The sequence below is a fragment of the Nicotiana tabacum genome, chromosome 6 (genome assembly GCF_000715075.1).
Source record: "Nicotiana tabacum cultivar K326 chromosome 6, ASM71507v2, whole genome shotgun sequence".
NCBI lineage: Eukaryota > Viridiplantae > Streptophyta > Magnoliopsida > Solanales > Solanaceae > Nicotiana > Nicotiana tabacum.
In genome coordinates, this window is record NC_134085.1 from 31270946 (window position 1) to 31293193 (window position 22248).

Consider the following 22248-nt stretch of genomic DNA (forward strand, 5'->3'; position numbering starts at 1 on the left):
ATACTTGTTGTTTATGTTGATGACATAAATCTTGTTGGAACTCCAGAAGAGCTCCAAAAGGCAATTGAATATCTTAAGAAAGAATTTGAGATGAAAGATCTTGGAAAGACAAAACTTTGTCTTGGTCTGCAAATTGAACATTTAGCAGACGGGATCTTTATCCATCAATCTGCCTATACAGAAAGGATCTTAAAACGCTTTTACATGGACAAAGCGCACCCATTGAGTACACCAATGGTTGTTCGATCACTTGAAGTGAATAAGGATTTGTTCCGACCTCCAGAAGAGGACGAGGAACTCCTTGGTCCCGAAGTACCCTATCTCAGTGCAATTGGTGCACTAATGTATCTTGCTAATGCTACAAGGCCTGACATAGCATTCTCTGTTAATTTACTAGCAAGATATAGTTCTTCTCCTACACGGAGACATTGGAACGAGATTAAGCATATATTGCGATATTTAAAGGGAACTCTTGATATGGGTTTGTTTTATGCTAACAAAGATAGTGCAGACCTTGTTGGTTATGCAGATGCAGGTTATTTATCTGATCCCCATAAAGCTCGATCTCAAACCGGCTACGTATTTACATATGGAGGTACTATCATATCATGGCGCTCCACAAAGCAATCTATTGTTGCTACTTCTTCAAATCACGCTGAGATAATAGCTATTCATGAAGCAAGTAGGGAATGCGTATGATTGAGATCAATAATTCATTTTATTCGAGAAAAATGTGGTTTGGAATGTGAGAAAAGACCCACAATTTTATACGAAGACAATGCTGCATGCATAGCCCAATTGAAGGGAGGATTTATAAAAGGAGATAGAACGAAGCACATTTCACCAAAATTATTCTACACACACGATCTTCAGAAAAATGGTGACATTGATGTGCAACAAATCCGTTCAAGTGATAATCCAGCAGATTTATTCACTAAATCTTTGCCAACTTCAACTTTTGAGAAGATGGTATACAAGATTGGAATGCGGAGACTCAAATATTTGAAACAAGGTTTTCATCAGGGGAGTAAAATACGCGATGCACTCTTTTTCCCTTACTAAGGTTTTTTCCCATGGGGTTTTCCTTATAAGGTTTTTAATGAGGCACCTAACAATGCGTATTACTAAATATGTGTACTCTTTTTCCTTCACTAGAATTTTTTTCCCACGTGGTTTTTCCTAGTGAGGTTTTAATGAGACACATGATCTTTTAATGAACATCCAAGGGGGAGTATTATAAATATATTATATTATGGATGTTCATTTAGTACTCCGTTGTAAATAAGCTTCCTGAAGAAGCTTATCCATATGGGACTCCACCGTAAATATGTTTATCTATTTAGTACTATATTGAAAATAAGCTTCCTGAAGAAGCTTATCACTTCGGTACCCGGTTATGGATAAACATTACCCCCAGTATAAGTTTATCCATACCGGGTATAATATGCTTATCTTTTCAGTACCCAGTTATGGATAAACATTACCCCCGGTAAAAGATTATCCATACCGGGTATAATAAGCTTATCCATTCAGTACTCCGTTATGGATAAATATTGCTCTCAGTAGAAGATTATCCATATCTGGTATAGCAGCAGCTTACACAGCAGCTTGTAGCAGCTTACACAGCAGCTTGTAGTAGCAGCTTACACAGCAGCTTATAGTAGCTTACACTGCAGCTTGTAGTAGCAGCTTACACAGCAGCTTGTAGTAGCAGCTTACGGAGCAGCTTCCTTTCTTCTATAAATAGAAGAGATTTCAGTTCATTATGTACATCAGTTTGAATTCGAATAATATATCAGTTTCTCTATATACTTGTCTTTACTTTATAGTCTTTATTTTATAAGTACTTTTTCTGTTTTTTTTGTATTATTATGGTAGGGAATCTTGAGAAAGTAGGAAAACCCGTAATTGTTGTCTATCTTCGACTTTGAGCACAAGAGTCTTGTGAACCTGTCTTTAGTTTGCCGTTGCCCCACAATTTAATTCAAGCATTATTATATTAATGGAGTATAAGTTACTAGTTACTAGTAATAACCGAAATAGGAAATAAATAAATAAATTAAAACAAAACACCCCACACGTTCTAAAATCTAGCACATTCACCCCTCCACTCTTCCACTGCCAGCTTTCACTGTTTTCCTTTCAGTCACACCGCATTCAACTCCTTTTACTATCTCCCTGTCTCCCTCTCTCTCTCTCACACACACACACAGTCACACTTTTTCTCACACTCTCTCTCTCTAGCCTACTCTATACCTATACACACACTACTGCGTGTGTGTGTGTGGGGGCGACTGTGTCCTTTTTCTGTCTGTTTCTCTCTCTACACATAGACATATACACGGTTATGGCGGCATTGTGTTAAATAGTGAAGTTAGGCTTAAGCTTTGATGAAGGTAAGAGAGAGAAAGTGAAAAAAGTATGCATCGCTTACAAGGCAAGCTAAAATAGATAGAGAGAGAAGAGAGAATATCTAATCCAAACACAGTAGTCCCTTCTTCTTTTTCATCTCTCACCTAAAAGGCACTCTTTTTGATACTCTCATTGATTAAGAGAATAATGATGTTTTTCATCACACCTACTTTTAGATCTTAAGACCAAAGCGGAGAAGATGTACTTTTTGTTCATATTTACTCCTTATTGATTAAGGTATTTCCCCCTAATCTCAACTGTAAAATGCATGCCGCAACTTCTGCAATTTTTCCTTTTGTAACGCTTTTGGCTTATTTTTATTTTAGTTTAAGTAGCAGAAATTTGACGCTATAAATTTTATTGAGATATCGCTGAATGTAGGTTTTAATTGTTTCTGCTTTCAGCTTTTACATTTAATTTATCTGTTTTCTGATAGAATTTTTGCGGATAAATTTGTTTTTGAAATTTTTGTAGATAAAATGGCGACAAGACAAGCGAAATCCCAAAAATTGAGCTCAAGAGTAGCAAATTCACCTGCGTCATCAACCACATCATCATCTAAGCAGTTTCCAGAAAATTCCATAGACGGCGTGAGCTCGCCGGCGTCCTCATCAGCGAGAAGTAAGCCGCAGTACTATTGCTCGGAGAGCGCGTCCGCAGAAACAACGGAGAGATCCAAAGAGAATGTTACAGTGACAGTGCGGTTCCGACCTCTAAGGTGGAAACTGATTTTACTGTGTTTTAGAAATTGGCATAATTATTTTTTGTTTGGAAAAAAATAATTTTGTTGTTATGATTTAGTCCGAGGGAGATACGACAAGGGGAGGAAGTCTCATGGTATGCAGATGGAGAAACTATTGTTAGAAATGAGCATAATCCTACGCTAGCGTATGCATATGGTATGTCTTGATGTATATTGCTATTCTTCGTGTATAGGATAGAAGCATGGAGTTTGGTTCCTTATTGCTTGAATGCTACTTGTTCATATCTTTCCATTTTAGACAAAAATGTTTTTTCCGAACTAGTCAACTTAATTAAGACTAGAGTTGTAATAGCAACATTTCTTAAAAAAAAAGAACATTTCTTATGAAGAATAGACCTTTTCTACTGATACAAATCACGATGTCTGCCAACTACGTCATAATATTATGAAGTGCAATAGTACTTATCAGAAAAAAGTAAGCAAATTATGAAGTGCAATAGTGATGTTCGTCAAATACATAACATTAAATTAGCATGGCAAGATCAACAAATTGTAGCTATCCTAATTCACTTTCAATGGTAGGAATGAAAACTCAATCGTATATCCAGTGATAACATTTTCAAAGAATTCTGGAAAAATCTCAAGTTGCTTCATCTTGCATGCTGCTGGAGGTATATGAGTTCCTTGAGCTAGAAGGAACTAGATGTTGAAACTTTATCCAAATCGTCAATTGAGGTCATCTCAAGGAAATGGCTTCACTTTATCTGTGACTGAAAATTTGGTATGAGGATGCTTCAGCATCCCCCATAGCAGACTTGATTGTTTGAGTCAGGTGTTTGATTGTTTATTGCTATTTTCGGGTGTTTCATGTAGTTGGACTGTTAGAGCTAACCATTCTCCACCAGATGGCTTATTTCAGCAAAAGCATAATCTTTGTTCAGTCTATTTTTTTGTTGTATTGTGTCTGAAACTGTTTCAATAATTGAATGTGTGACTTGCTTTCCATGTGCTTTATAATGTATTGGTCCTTCTGCATCTAACTACTGTCATAGACGCTAACTGCCAAATTCGGTTTGCTCTTTACAGATAAGGTTTTTGGTCCTACCACCACAACACGTCATGTCTATGATATTGCTGCACAGCAGGTTGTTGGTGGTGCCATGGAAGGCATCAACGGTATGTAGCTCTTGTCTTATGATCAAGGGTTATGATTACACAAGTAATAGGAGTTCATATAGCCCCTTGTATGTGCATTTGCTGCTGATAGATACTACCATTTATGCGTTAACTTTCCTAAAGATATTCCTTGAAATCTATATTGCAAAAGTAAACAAAAACTACTCCCTCTGTCCCAAGTTACGTGTCGTACTTTCCTTTTTAGTCTGTCCAAAAAAGAATGTCATGCTTTATTTAGAAACAATTTAACTTTAAACTTCCAGCTTTACCTTTAGTGAAATGATTTACAGTCACACAAATATCTTAGACCACAAATTTCAAAAGTCTTCCTTTCTTTCTTAAACTCCATGCGGGTCAAACACCGCCACATAAATTGGGACGGAGGGAGTAATATTGTTGTAGTGGAATGCTCATTTGACTTTCAATTAGTGCCTAGCCTAATGCAAATACCTCCGTGGCAAAGAAAAGTGGTAGTCGGGATGAAACCTTTACCATCTACGACATGTCTTGTGGTTTTCAGCAAGCAAGCTAGTGGAAAGTTTGTTGAAGAATGATAACTTTTTCCATTGAATTTGAGCTATAAATTGCAATTTTGCCTCTTTTAGGTAACATTATCTGTAGTAACTAATGCCTTGTAGGTTGTAGTTCCTTGTCTGAGAGTAGTTTCAATTTTATTACCTACTAAAAACAAGTAATTTCAGTTTCTTGCAAAAGATTTTCTTATCTGTGATCTTGCTGACTTCTTAATCGTAAGCATCAATGGCGATAACCTACATGTGCTGTAATATACAGTGAATAGCTTGAGCTGAATGGTGCAGTAAGGTTCCTGTGAATGATCCACGTAGTTGAGACAAGGCTTTGTCAAATCCACTTCTAGGATAGCTTTCAGTAACTGTGACTTGAGAATATTGAGATTTTCGAGCCATATCGTGTCAACACTAAAGATTTAAATGCTAGAACCCTAGTATGTAACGTAGGCGTAATATATGTCTATATTTAAGATACCCCTTCACAGGATTTGATAACCTTGACCACGCTGAGGGAATTGTGATTTATTGCAAGTAGTGACACATAAACTAGTACTGTGTTCAGCTCTCTGATTTGCTAATTGGGAGAAATATGTGCTCGTATCTGTAGCTTACTGCTTCAACAGTAGTTGATAATCCAGTATATATTGTATTGAGCAAAGGAAATATAAATCACCCACCAGAGTACTTTTAAACTGAAAACAGCAAGTATTTGATAGACTGGTAATATTGTTGTAATGTCATCCTAGTCTTTCTTCTGGGACCAACTGTTGTATTCATTTGTTATGGTATCCCTTCACCCGTTACCATGTATACTGCTCCTTCTTTATTGATTTTTGGAATGAGTTTCCTTCAAATCCTTTGAGGAAACTTGAGATGCTGATATTTTCTTCATTGAATTTTGGACTGGGTTTCCTTCATCATCGTATTCTTTCAATTGCAGGCACGATCTTCGCGTATGGGGTTACGAGCAGTGGGAAAACCCATACCATGCATGTAAGAGAATTGTTTCTAAATTGTTGATTTTATCTACACAAAGCATGTTTTTCCCCTTTTCCAGCATGTATCTTTGTAACTGAACTATCCTTGTGCGAGCGCACAGATTGAACATGATTTAAGAGTGAGAATTTATCTGTAAGGATCTTACATTTGGAATAGTGACATGCCTATTTGATTACTTACTTCTTCATTAGCTTTATTTTATGGGTGTTTGGCATTTTAGATTATTAGGTTTTCTGATTTCCCTTCCTCAGGAAAGGGATTGTGCATGGTTTCTGTCTTCGAGAAAGCTACATTGGTGTCTATATGAAAAAACTTATGCTAGAGTTGGACTTAATTGTTATCTCTTGTTAAACATGCTACTATATATGCACTGCTATGTGGTTTAATCTTTGGACAAGGAATCATTCCTCTACTCTTTTGTAAACAGGCTTTTATTCTAATGCTGTGGGGATGACCTCATTAAATGAGTTCTCTGGATAAGTGCTACACAACTATATTATTACCCGTTCATGGGAACCCAATAGATTAACTCTTTGCTTTTCTTGCTTTGAAATTATTCATTGGATATATTTGTGATGATTTCCTCTTCGCGTGTATAAATGAAACAATTAGCTATTTTTGCTCACTAAAATAGTAAGCCTGCTGCAGTCATGCCACTCATGGGAGATTGGATTTAGTGGATGCCAAAGAAACATGTAAACTATCCCCAAAAGCAAAAGAAAAATATCTAAAGGAAACATGTTGTAACATATCAGATTGAAGAACTCAAAAACCGGTGAACAAACGGGAATGAAAGGTCTGTTAATAGATAAAACTCTATTGCAAACTTCTCTCGTTCTTACTATTCCTTTGAATAGGTAATAGAATCGTGCTAAAGGAAAAATAAAAATGAAATATATCTTTAGCCACGTGTCAGTTTAGCTACACTCTGTATATCATTGAAAGGGTTTTTGGGATATCTTCTCAACTTGATGATATTTATGTAGTAGCTATCCTAACACAAAAATAAGGACGAGAAACAGCAGAAGATATTGAATTACTGTTCAGCGAAGACTGACTGTATGAAACTGATCATTGTGAAGGAACTTGAAATTTTGTACATTTCTTGTAAGACTCAAGTGTTATGATAACAAGACCATGGTAAGATCTTTTTTTTTATAAGGTAAATAATTTTGTTGAGACTTAAGTATGTAAAAGATGTAGGATTGGAGATCCCGTATACTACCAATATACCAAAAAGTAGAGAATCTACTCAAAAAGTAGGGAACCTACACTCTAGCAAAGACACTCAACCTTCTAGAGAAACTGGAACTTCATGGGTGCATCAGAAAGCTAGACTCTATCCCTTCAAATGCCCTCCTAATTCCTATGACCCACATGAGAGCTAAATGAGAGTTTGCTCCTCCTCTTCTTGAGAGCCCAGTTGTATGAAATGTCGTTAGACCAACTGTACGACATGTCCTTAACTTTGCCTAGCATCGTTCATTGCATTCCAAACTAGCTTAGTACTCACAATACATGGGTAGCAAGTAGCAACGTGACAATGCAATAGGAGATGGTTTACGTCCTCACGTGAACATGTACACATGAAACATTAGCTAGCTGCATATATGATCTTCCTCCTCCTCAAATTGTCTTCTGTTTATATCGCCACCTCTCTGCAAGCCAAACAAGGAAGCACTTATTTCTTGGAGACCTAAGGGTCCATATCAAGAGATGCAGAAACTTCGTCTCTTCTCTCAACAATTACCTATGGTAGTATGTCTTAACAGAAAACAATGACTTTGTGCACACCATTGTTTGAAGTGCAAACTTCTCTAAAGTGCATGGCGTCACCCATGAAGTGATAACCCCTTTTCATCGCTTTAAGAGACAAAGTGATGGCTTTTGATAACATTGATTCATACTACAAGGAGTTCAGAAATCTTTAAACTGCCTTGACAAGTGCAGGTTTCACATTATCGGCTGGTGCTTTATTTGCTTAAAGATTAGAGCTTGCTATTACAGTTTCCTGTACTTTATGCTAAATAGGGGCCTATTTAGTTGACTTTCTGTTCATTTAAGGGACAGAATCTGATAACTATATGTAACTTGTGTCTCATCATAGGGTGATCAAAGATCTCCTGGTATTATACCATTGGCTGTGAAGGATGCCTTCAGCATTATTCAAGAGGTACTTCTTGTTAGTACAAACTCATTATGGATTATCCTCTAACATAAATACTTTGCTGAGTTTGTTGCTGGTTTAGACCCCGAACCGAGAATTTCTGCTTCGTCTCTCATACCTGGAGATCTACAATGAGGTGCACTTCCAACCATTCATGAAGAAATTGGCTGTTTTGTAATTTTTTTCTGTCTGTAATTCTGTTTTTTGTGTTTTTTTTTCTCTGTTACTGTTAATCCCGTTATTTTACTTGACCTACTTTCCCTTTTTTGTTTATCGACTTATTCTAATTACTTAGCCCCTTGTAATTAAACGGCTTATTTTTTCCATTTCCATGACTTCTGCTACTGTAGATAATTATACATTTTGGTATAGAGAGATACATCTTTTCAACAAATAGCCATCATTAAATGAATTGACATAGAGGTAGATACTCAAGAATGGTCTATAAGAATACATCTATTTAACCTTGGTGAAAAAAAGAATACATCTAGTTAATTATTAAAGAAATTGAGTAACATGTACTACATGTTATGTAATACCACTACATTTATAAAGAAATTCTGAAACAATTTTCTTTTAGAAAAAATTTCTCTCTTAAATCTAAAAATGTCTGGGTGGAATGAGCAATAAAACTATGACCCATGTTTCAGTTTTCTGTTTTTGAGATATAAGCTATCAATCATCTGACGTGTAAGCAAGATTCATGTCTAGCATAAGGCTTTGACATGATCTTGAAGATTCATTGAACGGTTTCCTCTCCTTTTTTTGTGACGGTGGTGTCCAGACCAGATTGTGCGCACCTTTATTGACCCGACTTCTCAAGTGTTGGGTAACATTCCCTATGTTGCTCGGACTCTCCCAAATATCGTCGGTGCGTGTAGGATCCTCCAGAGCATTTTTGGAGGATCCGACACGGGTGTGATAGCATTTTAGAAAGTCCGAGCAACAGACTTTGCCCACCAAGGCTCGGGCAAATGGAAGAAATCACCTAGTGTTTTTTTGCCTCTATCTGGATTTAAACCTGAGACTTCATGGTTCTGCCAATTCATTGACCCACTAGGCGACACCTTGGGCTCCATCGAGCTACTTCCAATACTCCCTCCCCCCCCAAAAAACCCAAAACCCAAAAAAATAAAACATACAATTGCTATTTTTTCTCATTAGTCTCCATTGCATGCCTCTTTTTATATCAGTAAGACTACTAATTTCTTCTGGTTAATTATGGTTACTTGAAAACTAAAGGGTTGATGCTTCTAGTTTAGTTTAGGTGTTTGAAGATGAAACGATTTTCTGTTAGTTGATTGTTATCTTTAATGTCTGCTCTATTCAGGTTGTTAATGACTTACTAAATCCAGCTGGACAGAACTTAAGAATCCGAGAGGACACTCAGGTTTCTTTTCCATTAAGATTCTAATGCATGTTCTCTTATAATGCTGATAAACACCTATTTTTCTTTATGATGCGCATTAACCCATCAACTTAATGGCTTCCTTGCTCTTTCATAACTTCCGTTAGCAGCTTTCGATTTTCTGCTAGGTAGCCCTTTTAATATTAGGAAACTGCCACTTCTACATCTGGGAGGAAGTGCATTTTAAGTGAATTTTGTTCACTCTATATTATGGACTTACCTATAGAATATATAAATTTTATTTATAAAATAAAAAAAACATAGTTTCCAAGCCTATATCAAGTATTTAGCAATAAATACTTGATGCTATTAAATATAAGCGTAATAATATGCATGGACAGTTGCTTCCTTAGAAAATGCTACATTGATGGCGTTATCAACATTTTGTTCCAAATACTAGATTCACCTCCAACCTTACCAAATCTTAAAGGGACCTCTAGCCAGTGTTTTGGAAAGCGTTAAGCGCAAAAAAGCGACGAGGCCTCGCTTCACAGAAGCGAGAAGCGCGAAGCGAAGCGCGCGCTTTTTTCATGTGAAACGCAATTTAACACAAATAAAAAAAAAAAAATAGGCATAGATAAATGGCTAAGAACTCATTAAAAATAACATATTAAGCAAATTGCTTGATGCCATTGAATAATCAAATTAAATTTACTACAATCAATAACCAAAAAAAAACAATTAATTCACTGATAAATTGCAGAAAACAGAGCATACAGCAGCATAAAACAGGGTACTTTTAATAACAGAAGTAGGAGAACAAGTCATTTAGAGCACAAAATGAGCGCTTAAAAAGTGAAAAAAACTGAAAGAATTCCATCAGAAGAAGAAGAAGAAGTCGCATATGTTTGTTTGTTCACAGATGGTTTATTTGCATTAAAAAAACCCTAGCTGATGCCTTTTGCTCGCTTAAGCACGCTTTTTCTCGCTTTTTCTACCGGCTTGCTTCTCGCTTAAGCGAGAAAAGTGCACGCTTTTTGAATGTGAGTCGCCTTTTTAGCAGAAAAGCACTAACCCTGCGCCTCGCCTCGCTTCATCGCTTAAAGCGAGAAGCGAGCGCTTTTAATAACACTGCCTCTAGCTCAACAACAACAATGCCTTGAACTATATCATCCGAAAGAAGATGCTGGTTATTGAACATATCTCCATTGCTTGGGACTAGCCATTGCCTCATTAGTTAGTAGCATCTCGTATAATAAACCATGGAGCATGTGATAACTTGGGGGTTAAGCAGTTGCATGAATCACTTGGTTACTAAGATAACTTGAAAATTAAGAAATACATGCGAAGCAGGCTACTTTTGAAATAATACCGAGTAGAAAGTTGAAAGACCTTTTGAACTCTGCTAGCAATTCTTTTCTATGTTTTTTTCCCCTTTTCTCCTGTTTTAAATAAACAACTTTAGTTGTAATTCTATAGATAACGAAAAGAAACAAAGAGGGGGACTTGACTGCCTTAGCTCTTGAAAAAATAAGAAATGAGCAGGTTCAATCCCTAAGCTAAGAAAGGACTGAAACCATTCAGACCTTGACAAAAGTGTAGGAGCTAATCCTCTGGAACGTAAGAAGGTTTCTTTATATATAGGAGTACTCCTGTTTACAAGGTGAAGCATAGCTACTTTGGCTACATGATTAGCTTTACAAAGTTAGCTTCGACTTCAGATAGAATTTTGAGACTCGAGGAATTCAGTATTTCCATCTTTGGATTTAAATGGGTCTGCCCTTTTACCTATCTCTCCTAAATACCAGCCTGGTTTGCCAAGGGATTTGAACTCGTGATTCGCGCTTACCACACATCTCGTGTTGGACAACCTTGACCATTGAACCAAAGTTTTGGGAGCCACTTTGCTATCAATTCTTCTTATTCTTCTTTTGGCTAACAACTCTTATCAACCTAAAAAGAGACTTTTTAACCTATCAATCCCCCAAAAAAGAAAAAAGGCTCAGCTAGCGAGAGCTTTTACCTGATATGTTGGAGAAAACTCGGGAACTTAACAGATATTATCATGATTCACAATTTCATAGTCCACATCTTAACTGACCCAAGCTTGACTTGCATGATTTTGCTGGCAAGTGGCACATAATAAAATTACCCATAAATTTACACTTAATGTTTATCAAAAAAGAAGAAGAAGAATTTACCCTTAATGTAGTAAGCAAAACCACACTAAGCTCACATAAAGATCTATTGCAAGATATATATACCACCATTGATCTGATAAAAAAAAATACATACCAGCACAGATACTTCCTGTTTGGAAGTAAAAAATGTTTTGGCATCTAAAGTGGTAGCTTCTTTCTTAACATTTAATGACTTGTGCAAATCTAAGTGTTGTCTGTTGAGATCAAAATTTTCGGTCAGGAGCATCATCAATTATGCTTTTAAGAAAATAGATTTTTGAGGCTGATCGTACTTATAACTGATTTCTATATATAGACTGGCTGCGTTACTGTGGTTTGCAGCTCCATAAGAATATTCTTAGACTGGATATAAATTAATTTGGTCTTGCAGGCATTTTGCAAAAAGCAGTACTTCTATGGTACTATCTTGAACTACAACCTAGGGCTCTGTTTGCTGCTTATACCTTTTTCAATCACTTTAACCTAATATCACAATCACTTGGTTAGTGCACACAATATGCACTATCATGGTTATAGCACCTGTAGAGCCAATCTCTGAATGATTTCTTATGGGTTCTCTAGCCATCTGTCTATGTACTAAATTCCATCCTCCTGATGGGATGACCAGGGTGATACTAAATCTGCAATAAGGGCCTTCTCCTAGAAGCGTTTAATCTATGTATTAAACGCTTATGATCATGCAGGCAGAGTGTCCTTTACACTGTTCTCATTGAGCTTCTATCAGCTTTAAACAAAGTATTAAATGCTTATTTTCTCAATCTGCAGTGGTCTTTTTTTATTATTTGCGGTGTTCATGTTAGTTTGTAAGTTATTACTTATGTGCATTTTCGTCCATCCTAAGCTATTTAGTGTGTTAAAATCTTCTATTTGGTGCTAATTGCTTTGAAATTCTACAGAATGTTGCCTTTCAGTGTTCTGATTTCTTAATATACAGTGTTCTTATTGGTTGTTCTCCTTATTTATTATAGGGTACTTTTGTGGAAGGAATTAAGGAGGAGGTCGTTTTATCCCCTGCTCATGCTCTATCCCTTATTGCTGCAGGGGAAGGTATAAGCTGATGGTTTTCTAGTTACATTCTAACTTTCTTTAACAAGAGAAAATATGAACGGAAATGTTCCATTTTCAAGTGTCAGTCCTTGTCTATTTTTGCATCCATGCAAAAGCATACATATTAACGATGTTGATCAACAGCTGTCCGCATATCACGCTCTGCATGTAATTTGTTTTAAACCAGTTTTTTACATTATTGGGAAGTACTTTTACTATTAGATAAGAAACTCAAACAACAATAACAACAGACCCAGTATATTCCCGCAAGTGGGGTCTGGGGAGTGTAGTGTGTACGCAGACCTTACCGCTACCTAGTGAAGGTAGAGTAGATAAGAAATTCAAATTTGCTAAATATTACATGCCAAGAGGAGAGCATATGGGTATTAGTAATGTTTCCTAATGTTGTGATACTTGAATTCAGCGATAGTTTTCCTGTTTCCACGTTTATTCCTTCTGGCGACCATTTTTCACCAATTGGTCCCTCTAATTTGGGTATTATGCAGTATGACCCTTGACTATCATTCGTATAGGTTTCCGGTCCGTCTCTCAGGCCCTCAGCTAAGTTAGCCTTTATGAGAAATTAGAGAAAAGAGAAAGATCTGCAGGAATGCATACTGTAGAAGGTTTAGATTGGTATATGCTATTCTAAAACAGGAAGGAACATCAAGATTACATAATCACAGGCAAATAATCTTCCGAGTTATATTTACTGATCCTAGTTGATATACAATATGTTTAAAAAGTATATTATTCCAACAACCTATACATAACTGAACACTTATTACACCAAACATATAAATGCAATAATAAAGGGCTCTCATCCTTCTTGTTCGTTCATTCTTTTAGGAATGGTTCATATCTCTTTTATGTCTTTCGTTAAAGTTTACAGTTATATATTATGTTTCCAGTATTTTGAATATTGGGTCTTCTACCTGCAGAGCATAGGCATGTTGGTTCCACAAACTTCAATCTACTCAGTAGCAGAAGTCATACAATATTTACACTGGTATCCTATGATTTTACCAGTGAACTATAAGTCTTACATTAGTTATGCTATTTGAATTTTCTTGCATCCTGAGTTTGCTGAAACAATGTGTGTATAGTAATTTGAGTGAACTTTCTTTTGACAGACAATAGAAAGTAGCCCCTGTGGTGAATATAGTGAAGGAGGGGCAGTTACCTTGTCACAGCTGGTAAATACTCTGCTATTGACTTGTTAGATCTCAACATATTACTTTGACCAAATCGTGTGTTTCTCACTGGCTTAAACTAGTTCTCTTTCTAATAACTAATTATTGGGTCAAGTTCTGTTATTTGTCTAAAAGAGTTTATCTTAGTTTTGATCGGAAACTGCTAACTCTCCATTTTCCACTTTTCTGTTTGTTGTTAAAAAAAATGCTTGCAGCATCTTATTGATTTGGCAGGTTCAGAGAGCTCAAAGGCTGAAACCACTGGTGTGCGCAGAAAGGAGGGATCTTACATCAACAAAAGTCTATTGACTCTTGGAACTGTAAGGACCCAAACATCTCCACTGTATCATCGGTGTAATAGTTTTGCTTAACTAGTATCTCCTTTTTGACATTTCAGTAATAAATTGGCTTACTTGTTAAAGAAACTTATGTACAGAAAGCACTAGAGCTTTTTTTGATCTATCATCAAGTAGATTGACTTGACATTGTAATCTGCATAAAAGCCTCAAGAATTTTAGAATCTTGAGACTTTTTGATGATTTATTTTTGAAGAACAAAAGTATAGCTGTATAACTTTATGTATTTGATGAACAAGGTCAAGCTAAAAGAGGTATGTAGTGCATATTGGTAGATGATAACTTTGTGAAAGTGGTTTAGAAGGAGCATTGTATGATATTTTGTTGTCACTAGTGGACTCTAAGGCTACATAAAATGTTTAATTTCTTCACTAAAGAACTCGACATAATGAGGCTTGTGATTAAAAGAACAAAAAGAAGCAAGAAAGGGGAAAAGGTTCCCATCTTTGGTTTTCATTTGTTTTGAGGGTAATGTTGACTTGTTCTCCTTGCAGGTTATTTCTAAGTTAACTGATGGGAGAGCTACTCATATACCATATAGAGATTCAAAATTGACCAGGCTTCTTCAATCCTCATTAAGTGGTCAAGGACGTGTATCTGTAGGTTCTTCATTTCTTATGTATTGATGTTGTTAAACATATTGGATTCTAGTGAACCGTGACTATCATACAAATGATCCTTATTAAACAGATGTTGAATTAATGAGAATACCTTACCAATCTGTTTTTCCTGTCTCTAATAGTTAGTCTGCACTGTGACTCCTTCGTCAAGCAATTCTGAAGAGACGCATAACACATTGAAGTTTGCTCACCGTGCTAAACACATTGAGATTCAAGCAGCACAAAACAAGGTCAGTCGAATGCAGATACATGTCTCCTTTGAGTTTTTTTTGGGTCAGTGGTGCTTGAAATAGGAACTGTTAATTTGCAGATAATTGATGAGAAATCACTTATCAAGAAATATCAAAATGAAATTCGTCGTCTGAAAGAAGAGTTAGAACAACTGAAGAAAGGCATCGTTACAGTTCCACAAATGAAAGATAGTGGAGAAGATCTTGTGCTCCTGAAACAAAAGGTAACCTTGAAAGAAGAGCTTTCTCCTCTGGCCTCTAAATCTTTTTTCCTTTCATCAGTCAGCAATATTGACTGGAAAAGTACATACTTCTGTTTCATTCAACTTTACCGAAAATTACAGCTAGTTTTCAGTGAGACTGAGTTGAAGCCATTTCCTCGGCATCAATTTGCACATGAAGCCTGCTTTCTTGCAGAAGGGCCGTGGAGGAAGTGTGACAATAATGGGGTGGGATGGAAGGGAGCCTTTTTCTATGAAACCAAAGTGAATGAATAGGTTAAACATCCTTATTAAAAAAAGAAAAAAAGAAAAATGAATAGGTCAAACACATTTAGTTAATGTATTCCTTTATGAATGGGCATAATGGTAGCTTTGTCAGAATTTTTCATCTTTCTCTTTACTTGGCTAATTTATGTTAATTATTTTGATATAGAGTTTAGAGACCCTAACAAGTTTGGGATTGAGGCATAGATTTGTTGTTTATTTTGATATTTTTAGTCTGTACCTTTCTGGTTTTCCTTAACTGGCTTGCATTGTTTTATTACTGATCATTGAGTGCTACATTCTGAATCCCTCTTTGGACTATTCAATAATCCTTTCAATAGAAAATTTAGCTGCCAAACAATTACTAGATTTAATGTGATCTAATTGAAGCCTTCACACGTAAGAATTAAGAATATTAGCAGCTTGCTGTCTCAGGCATCTGGCTCTCACTGAATAATCACTAGATTTAAATCTTCTGCGTATATTTGTTGTTTTTCATGTCTGTTCCTGCCCCATAGGTTTTTTTTAGTAGATTTTATGTGAGATTTTTTTTTTTTGGATTGAAGCCTTCGTATTGTAAAGAATACAAGGTTTAGCATCCTGTTATCTGGCTGGTTCTTGAAGAAATTGATGGCCATATCAGGCATCTGGCTCTCACCGAGTAATCCCTGCAATTGTGTTGCATTGTTTCTCCAGTATTATCACTAACAACAAACTGGAAGTTTTTGTGAGCCTTACTTTAAGACATTTGCTTGGAGTGTACAATGATTTGTGCCTATTTGTAATGATATTATCTAACTAAAGTCCATCTACTTTGACATACTTTGTAAAGCTAGAAGATGGTCAAGTCAGACTACAGTCGAGGTTGGAACAAGAAGAGGACGCTAAAGCAGCTTTGCTTGGTAGAATACAGCGTCTAACAAAACTAATTCTAGTATCCACCAAAACTTCACAGTCCTCAAGATTTCCTCATCGGACTGGCCCTAGAAGAAGACATTCCTTTGGGGAAGAAGAGGTGCTGTTACTCGTAATTATTCCTTTCAATTGATAGTTGCCTTTGCAGTATGTGTATTTAGTTTGAATCACTAGGTAATATGGTCTAAGCACTTAATTAAAGGGATGAACCTGTCTTTACAGACTTTTGTACTGTTTTTACAAGGTCTAACTGTCCTTTTTCCTCTCCTTTTTTGAATGTATAGCTTGCATATCTTCCGCATCGAAGACGAGATCTCATCTTGGAAGATGAAAATGTCAATTTGTATGTTTCGGTTGATGGCAACGCAGACACTTCTGATGATACATTCAAGGAGGAAAAGAAGACTAAGAAAAATGGATTGCTTAACTGGTTTAAGCCACGGGTATTTGTAATCTACTCTATTGTTGCTACAACTACTTCACTTTTAACATTTCTGTTTCATGATTTTGCAATTATGTTGGTGCATGGACATGGAACTGTTTTTAAATACCAAAGTAACAAGCATATTAAAGCTATCAATGAGGATCCAAAACCCTTTTATATGACTACATATGACAGACTTTTCCAGCCTATGACACGTCAAAAACTTCTTTAGGTGTTTGTTATCTCATGGTTATTCAAAATCCCATTTTGTACTCAGGGAAGTTGGCGGCAGTAGACACTAGAAAGTAATATGGAATAGACCATGTCGTTTATTGGCCAAGGAAAATTTTCGTTTTATGGAATCAACTGAGGGACAGCTTATTTTGTTCCTAGTGTACTCTTTTTCTTCTTTATTTTTGCTATAATTGTTCTGACTTTTGCTTAAAAAGTTGTAACATAATGCATTTGGGACAGTGGATGAAAGGATTTCAGAGGTTTTAGTTGAAAGAACATATATTTTTTCTATTCTTGCTGAACTACTCTTTCAAAGGCGGATAAAAAAACCAGTAGTGCTCTCTACGTAGGGAAAAGGGAAGCTAGTTTGATTCCAGTTATAGAAGAACATTTTGAAAAGTTTGGGTTGATCAACAATCCCATGGGTTGGTTTAATTCTACGCCTACCTTGATTGCATTCTTCAGTGCAGTCTATATTGCAACAATTTCTGGTGTTTTATGCTATCCATTACTTATGCTGCTTCAAATTCTTCTCATTCTCAGAGACGAGACAGTGGGTCAGGTACCTTGGCGAGCACTAGCGATAGATCCAGTGGACTCAAGTCAACTAGTACACCATCCACTCCTCAAGCTGAAAATCATCATATGGAATCGAGAAACTCACACTCTACACCCACAGAAAGCACACCTTCGGCAGAGCGTTTGTCTGATGTCAGATTGGATAAAGAAGTTTCAGAGGATAACCTTTTGGACCAGGAGACTCCTGTGGTATGGAAGTTACATTTTTCAAAGTTCAGTAAAGAAGTAAACATTAGTATATCTATTGTATGTCATGTAGCAAACCAAAATATAGGGTTAAGCAGAGTTGGGTTAAATATAATGGTGATCAATAAAAGAAGCTGTTGAAAGATTCTTCCACTTCTAGGGTGCGTGAAGCTTCTGGTGTGAAGTTCCAGATGAGGAAACTAGTGATTGGATCCGAAGTTTCTCTTCATGAAATAAAGACTAGAAAACTACCCATATGGAAGTTCAGTTATGAATCTCCCTACTTCCCCAAGTTCTTGGGTACCTTTTGCTTGTAAAAAAGAGAATCACTTGCTGCTTTTGTGCTTCTGCTTCGCTTCTGTTACTATCTTCTTGTTGTTACTGCTTTTTTCCATGTATGTCTTTTTCATTACTTTATTTCCTTTGCTTTGTTGCTGCGACTATGTTGAGCCGGGGTTCTATCGGAAACAACCTCTCTACCTGCACACTACCCTCCCCAGAACCCACTTGTGGGATTCCACTGGGTTTGTTGTTGTTGTTGTTGTTGTAATCACTTGCAGCTTTGTGCTTAAGCATACATAGACAATTTCATGTGTACGGTGCTTTTTCATGGTCTGGTAACTCATAGTTTTACTTCTTGTGTAATAGACTAGCATGAAGACAGTTGATCAAATTGACCTCCTAAGAGAGCAGCAAAAGATTTTGACCGGTGAAGTGGCACTGCATACAAGTGCTTTAAAACGGTTGTCAGAGGAAGCTACACAAAGTCCAAAGAAAGAACAAGTGCAAGTATAAGTCATGAAACAATATGTTCTGCATCTTATTTTTTCTATCTGCAACTGTATATATTTTCTGACATTTGACTATTTGATTGGCTAAGATGGAGATTAGGACATTGAAGGATGAAGTAAGAATGAAGAATGAACAAATAGCTTCATTGGAGAAGCAAATTGCTGAGTTCACTCTTAGCCCTCGTGAAAAGATGGAGAACCAGGAAGAAACGGTTGTAAGTCTGGCTTCTTCTACATCAAAAAAATTATTACCATTTCAAACAAAACAAAAATCTTGCTTCTACTTTGAATGGCAACAGATATGTCAAAAATATATTTCCACCTTTTAAGCTGTTTTTCTTGTCTGCAGTCTGTTGCAGAGCTTTTGGCACAGTTGAATGAGAAGTCTTTTGACCTTGAGGTAGTATGACTTGCATGTCTTCATTAAGAATATTGTTTCTTCCATTTCTCCTTTGAGTTCAAGTTTATGCTTATCCTTTCAATTGTATCAAACTTATATTGCTATTGCCAGGTTAAAGCTGCCGATAATCGAATAATTCAGGACCAGCTAACTCAAAAGGTAGACTGCCTCTTTCAGCTGTTTCCTCATTTAATTTTGATTGCTCCAAGGAAACTCTGTTCCAATGAGATTTCTTATTTTGACAGACCCATGAATGCCAGAATCTACAAGAAACAATTGTGTCCTTAAAGCAACAGCTTTCTGATGCGCTAGAGCAGAGAAATCGCAGTCCATCAGTAGCCCATTCACAACGCCTATCTGAGACAAAAAGTTTACTTGTGGAGCTAAGAGCTGAAAAGGAGAGTACTGCCTTAAAGGATGCAAAAGAAGCATTACTCTTACAGGCCCAGGTTCCTATCTATTTTTCTCAGTCGAGTAGAAACCCTTGCATATCACCTACTATGTTATTGGCCACTCCACTCTTATACCTTGTGTGTGTGTGTGTGTATATATATATATATATATTTGTTGCAACAGACGAAAGAAAATGATATACTAAAATAGTAAAATGAAACAGAAAGAGTCTTACTAGAGGGATAAAATAAGCCCCAAGATTAAGGTAGTATTCTCTCAACATTTTACATTTCGTTCCATTTTTGATTTGACGTTCTGTAAATTTCTTTAGGCTCTCTTATTGCGGTCTGCCACCTACTATTAAGTATGTACCCTGAACATCATATTACTGTTGTTTAAATTTAAGGAAGTATATGTGTATGTAATTTCTGGCTTGTTATCTTTTTCTCCTTTGCAATACCTAATTTGTGAGGCTAAGCCTTTTTTATCTGAGTGAAAGGGGCTGCCGACCCAGCTTCCGGCCTTCCATCACAAGTATATACCCCACGGAATGGCTTATTCCTTCAATTTATTCATATTTAATAAGTTTCTCATGTTTAAATAGTAAGTGAACTAACTGCTCTAACTGATGATTATGTTATGGCATTCTCTACATAAGATGGAGCTTCAATGCTCTGAAACTCAACTATTTGGTCTAGAACATTGACTTTTCAGACAAGATTAGAAGTGTAGAAATTATCTGGATAATTTAGAAGATTCCACTTTCTGGAAAGATCCGCAGTAAAGATTTTCTGGAAGGATTGATTGTATTAGGATCCAACTTAGATCCCTCGAGTTGTCTTCAGGAAAGGTTTTCTTTCAACGACCTACTCTTCCGATGAGTTTTAACCCCCAAAAAGAGTGACATGATCTGAAACAGCTTAGATCTTTGAGTTTCCCTTTGCAGCTTTAGGAAGCTTTGCTTTTGAATCTCCAAGTCTGTATCTTGGTATAGAGGTGAGCTCCTCCATCGTCGTAATTTCATGCGACATTTAGTTGTTTTCTCATCCACCTCTCTACTTCCAATGAGAATGTAGGAGCAGAAAGAGTCTTTGTTGCAAGTGTTTTCTCAATATTTTCGTGTGTGTGGGAGGGAGGGAGGGACTTCACACGTTCACTTTTAAATTGGGTTATGGCAATAATTAAACACCAATCTTACTCAATACAGTGTGAAGAGAGATACTTACCACTCTTTTTAATAAATAAAGAGATACTTACCAAAAAATGGTTTGAGAAAAGATTCTGATTCACTTACCTCAGTACTCGTGCATAAAATTTACCCAAATTGGAAGTCATCCACTAGATGCATAATTTGGTGTATGAGATAATTTATGCCATATATTGTTTCTCTGGTTACTATATGTTATAACTGGAAGGACTTCATTGATGGGGCATTGTCATATTATGGCACTTGGAGACGATTACAGATTTATGTTTATGCGACATGTTTATATCACACACAAAATGTTCAAATACTTAAGTACCAACAAGTGCTCCATAAATATTAAGTTGGAGTTAACATTTTTATGTCACGAATCGGCTGTCATCCACTACAATGTTTCAACTGAATTGCTGTTTTTGCTTCCGTTAGGCAAGAGAGATTGAAGAACTGCAGCAGAGAGTAGTGGAACTGGTTGAAGTGAAGGAGCAACTGGAACTCCGGAACCACAAATTGGCTGAAGAGAGTACATATGCCAAAGGGCTAGCATCTGCAGCAGCGGTTGAATTAAAGGCACTTTCTGAAGAAGTTGCAAAGCTCATGAATCATAATGAGAAATTAGCTGCTGAGCTAGCCGCCCAGAAGAGTTCCCCTACCCAGCGTAAACCAATTGTTGCCACGCGAAATGGAAGAAGAGATGCTCATCCGAGACGAAATGAGCAAAGCGTGTTGACTGCAGATATGAAAAGAGAACTGGCTATGAGCCGTGAAAGGGAGCATTCATATGAAGCTGCTCTTGCGGAAAGGGATCAGAAAGAGGCTGAATTACAGAGTAAGGTTGAAGAATCCAAACAAAGAGAAGCCTATCTTGAAAACGAACTGGCAAATATGTGGGTTCTCGTGGCAAAACTGAAGAAGTCTCAGGGAGTTGATTCTGATCTTTCTGAATCAACCAGATCAGAAAGCCAGAGAATTGATGGTTTTGAGGTTTGGGATAGTCTTGTGCAGTCTAGAGGACTTCAGTAAGGGAAGTTTGTAATAGAAGCAAGAGTGAGTTGTGTGCTTGTATGATGGTTTAGTGGGATTGTTGCAGATTAGGAGGGGCGTTCTCTGTCCATTCTATTTCCCCCCTTATGCTACTGTAGATAAATCAGTCGTGAGGGGCTTTCTGAATTGTACCTTGCACGTTGAACTTACTGCTTTTGTACAGAGGTTGATGTTTACAATTTTTGTAGCTGTAATGTTGATGATAGGGATGTATTTTGCACTCACTAATTCTGGGAAATTGGCAAATTGGTTCGCTCCTATGCACGTTGCATTTGAGCAATGAGAAAATTTTGCCGCTTACTATGTCGTAGATAGAAATGTATTTGAACATATACCTTATTTTGAGAACTCATTTAATTGACACTTGTAATATTTCAATGTGATAAATGCATAAACTTAAGCCAGTTACTACTGCATTCACGACCTAGCTGGTCTACTAGCATTATTTGGTCAAAGACTTGTTTGGATGCAGACTTTGTTGTACTCACAGTGAATTTTTTCAATTTTTTGTTTTTGTTTGGTGGTCTCATCTTATCTGAGAGTTATTCGATTCCCAAGTCGTAGAAATAGATACATCACGGTGAAACGAGGGCTTTCTCCTCTCCTCTTTCCCT

General features: G+C 36.7%; 1 protein-coding gene across 3 annotated transcripts; it reads left to right on the forward strand.

Annotated features, from left to right (window-relative positions):
* Window positions 1-2041: 2041 nt before the first annotated feature.
* Window positions 2042-22038, forward strand: LOC107819947 (kinesin-like protein KIN-7K, chloroplastic). Of its 3 annotated transcripts, none has more exons than XM_016646145.2 (24): window positions 2042-2649; window positions 2887-3130; window positions 3214-3311; window positions 4202-4291; window positions 5762-5814; window positions 7928-7993; window positions 8070-8123; window positions 9318-9377; window positions 12505-12583; window positions 13525-13592; window positions 13717-13779; window positions 13992-14096; window positions 14627-14731; window positions 14875-14982; window positions 15063-15206; window positions 16300-16482; window positions 16667-16825; window positions 17584-17808; window positions 18454-18594; window positions 18686-18811; window positions 18946-18996; window positions 19108-19155; window positions 19242-19445; window positions 21020-22038. In XM_016646145.2, the coding sequence occupies exons 2-24, from the start codon at window positions 2892-2894 to the stop codon at window positions 21611-21613; spliced, it is 3063 nt and encodes a 1020-aa protein (XP_016501631.1). In that variant the 5' UTR covers window positions 2042-2649; window positions 2887-2891; the 3' UTR covers window positions 21614-22038. The 3 variants fall into 3 exon arrangements, with proteins under 3 accessions (XP_016501631.1, XP_016501633.1, XP_075110764.1); XM_016646147.2 differs by having other exon boundaries at window positions 18686-18808; XM_075254663.1 differs by lacking the exon at window positions 2042-2649 and adding an exon at window positions 2766-2789.
* The last annotated feature ends 210 nt before the right edge of the window (window positions 22039-22248 follow it).

Excerpts from the sequence above, each read along its gene's own strand:
- LOC107819947 (XM_016646145.2), top strand. The coding sequence starts at position 2,892 with ATGGCGACAAGACAAGCGAAATCCCAAAAATTGAGCTCAAGAGTAGCA. Across the intron at positions 8,124-9,317 it reads ACCTGGAGATCTACAATGAG|GTTGTTAATGACTTACTAAA; the intron begins GTGCACTTCCAA and ends TGCTCTATTCAG. Across the intron at positions 18,812-18,945 it reads AGAACCAGGAAGAAACGGTT|TCTGTTGCAGAGCTTTTGGC; the intron begins GTAAGTCTGGCT and ends TCTTGTCTGCAG.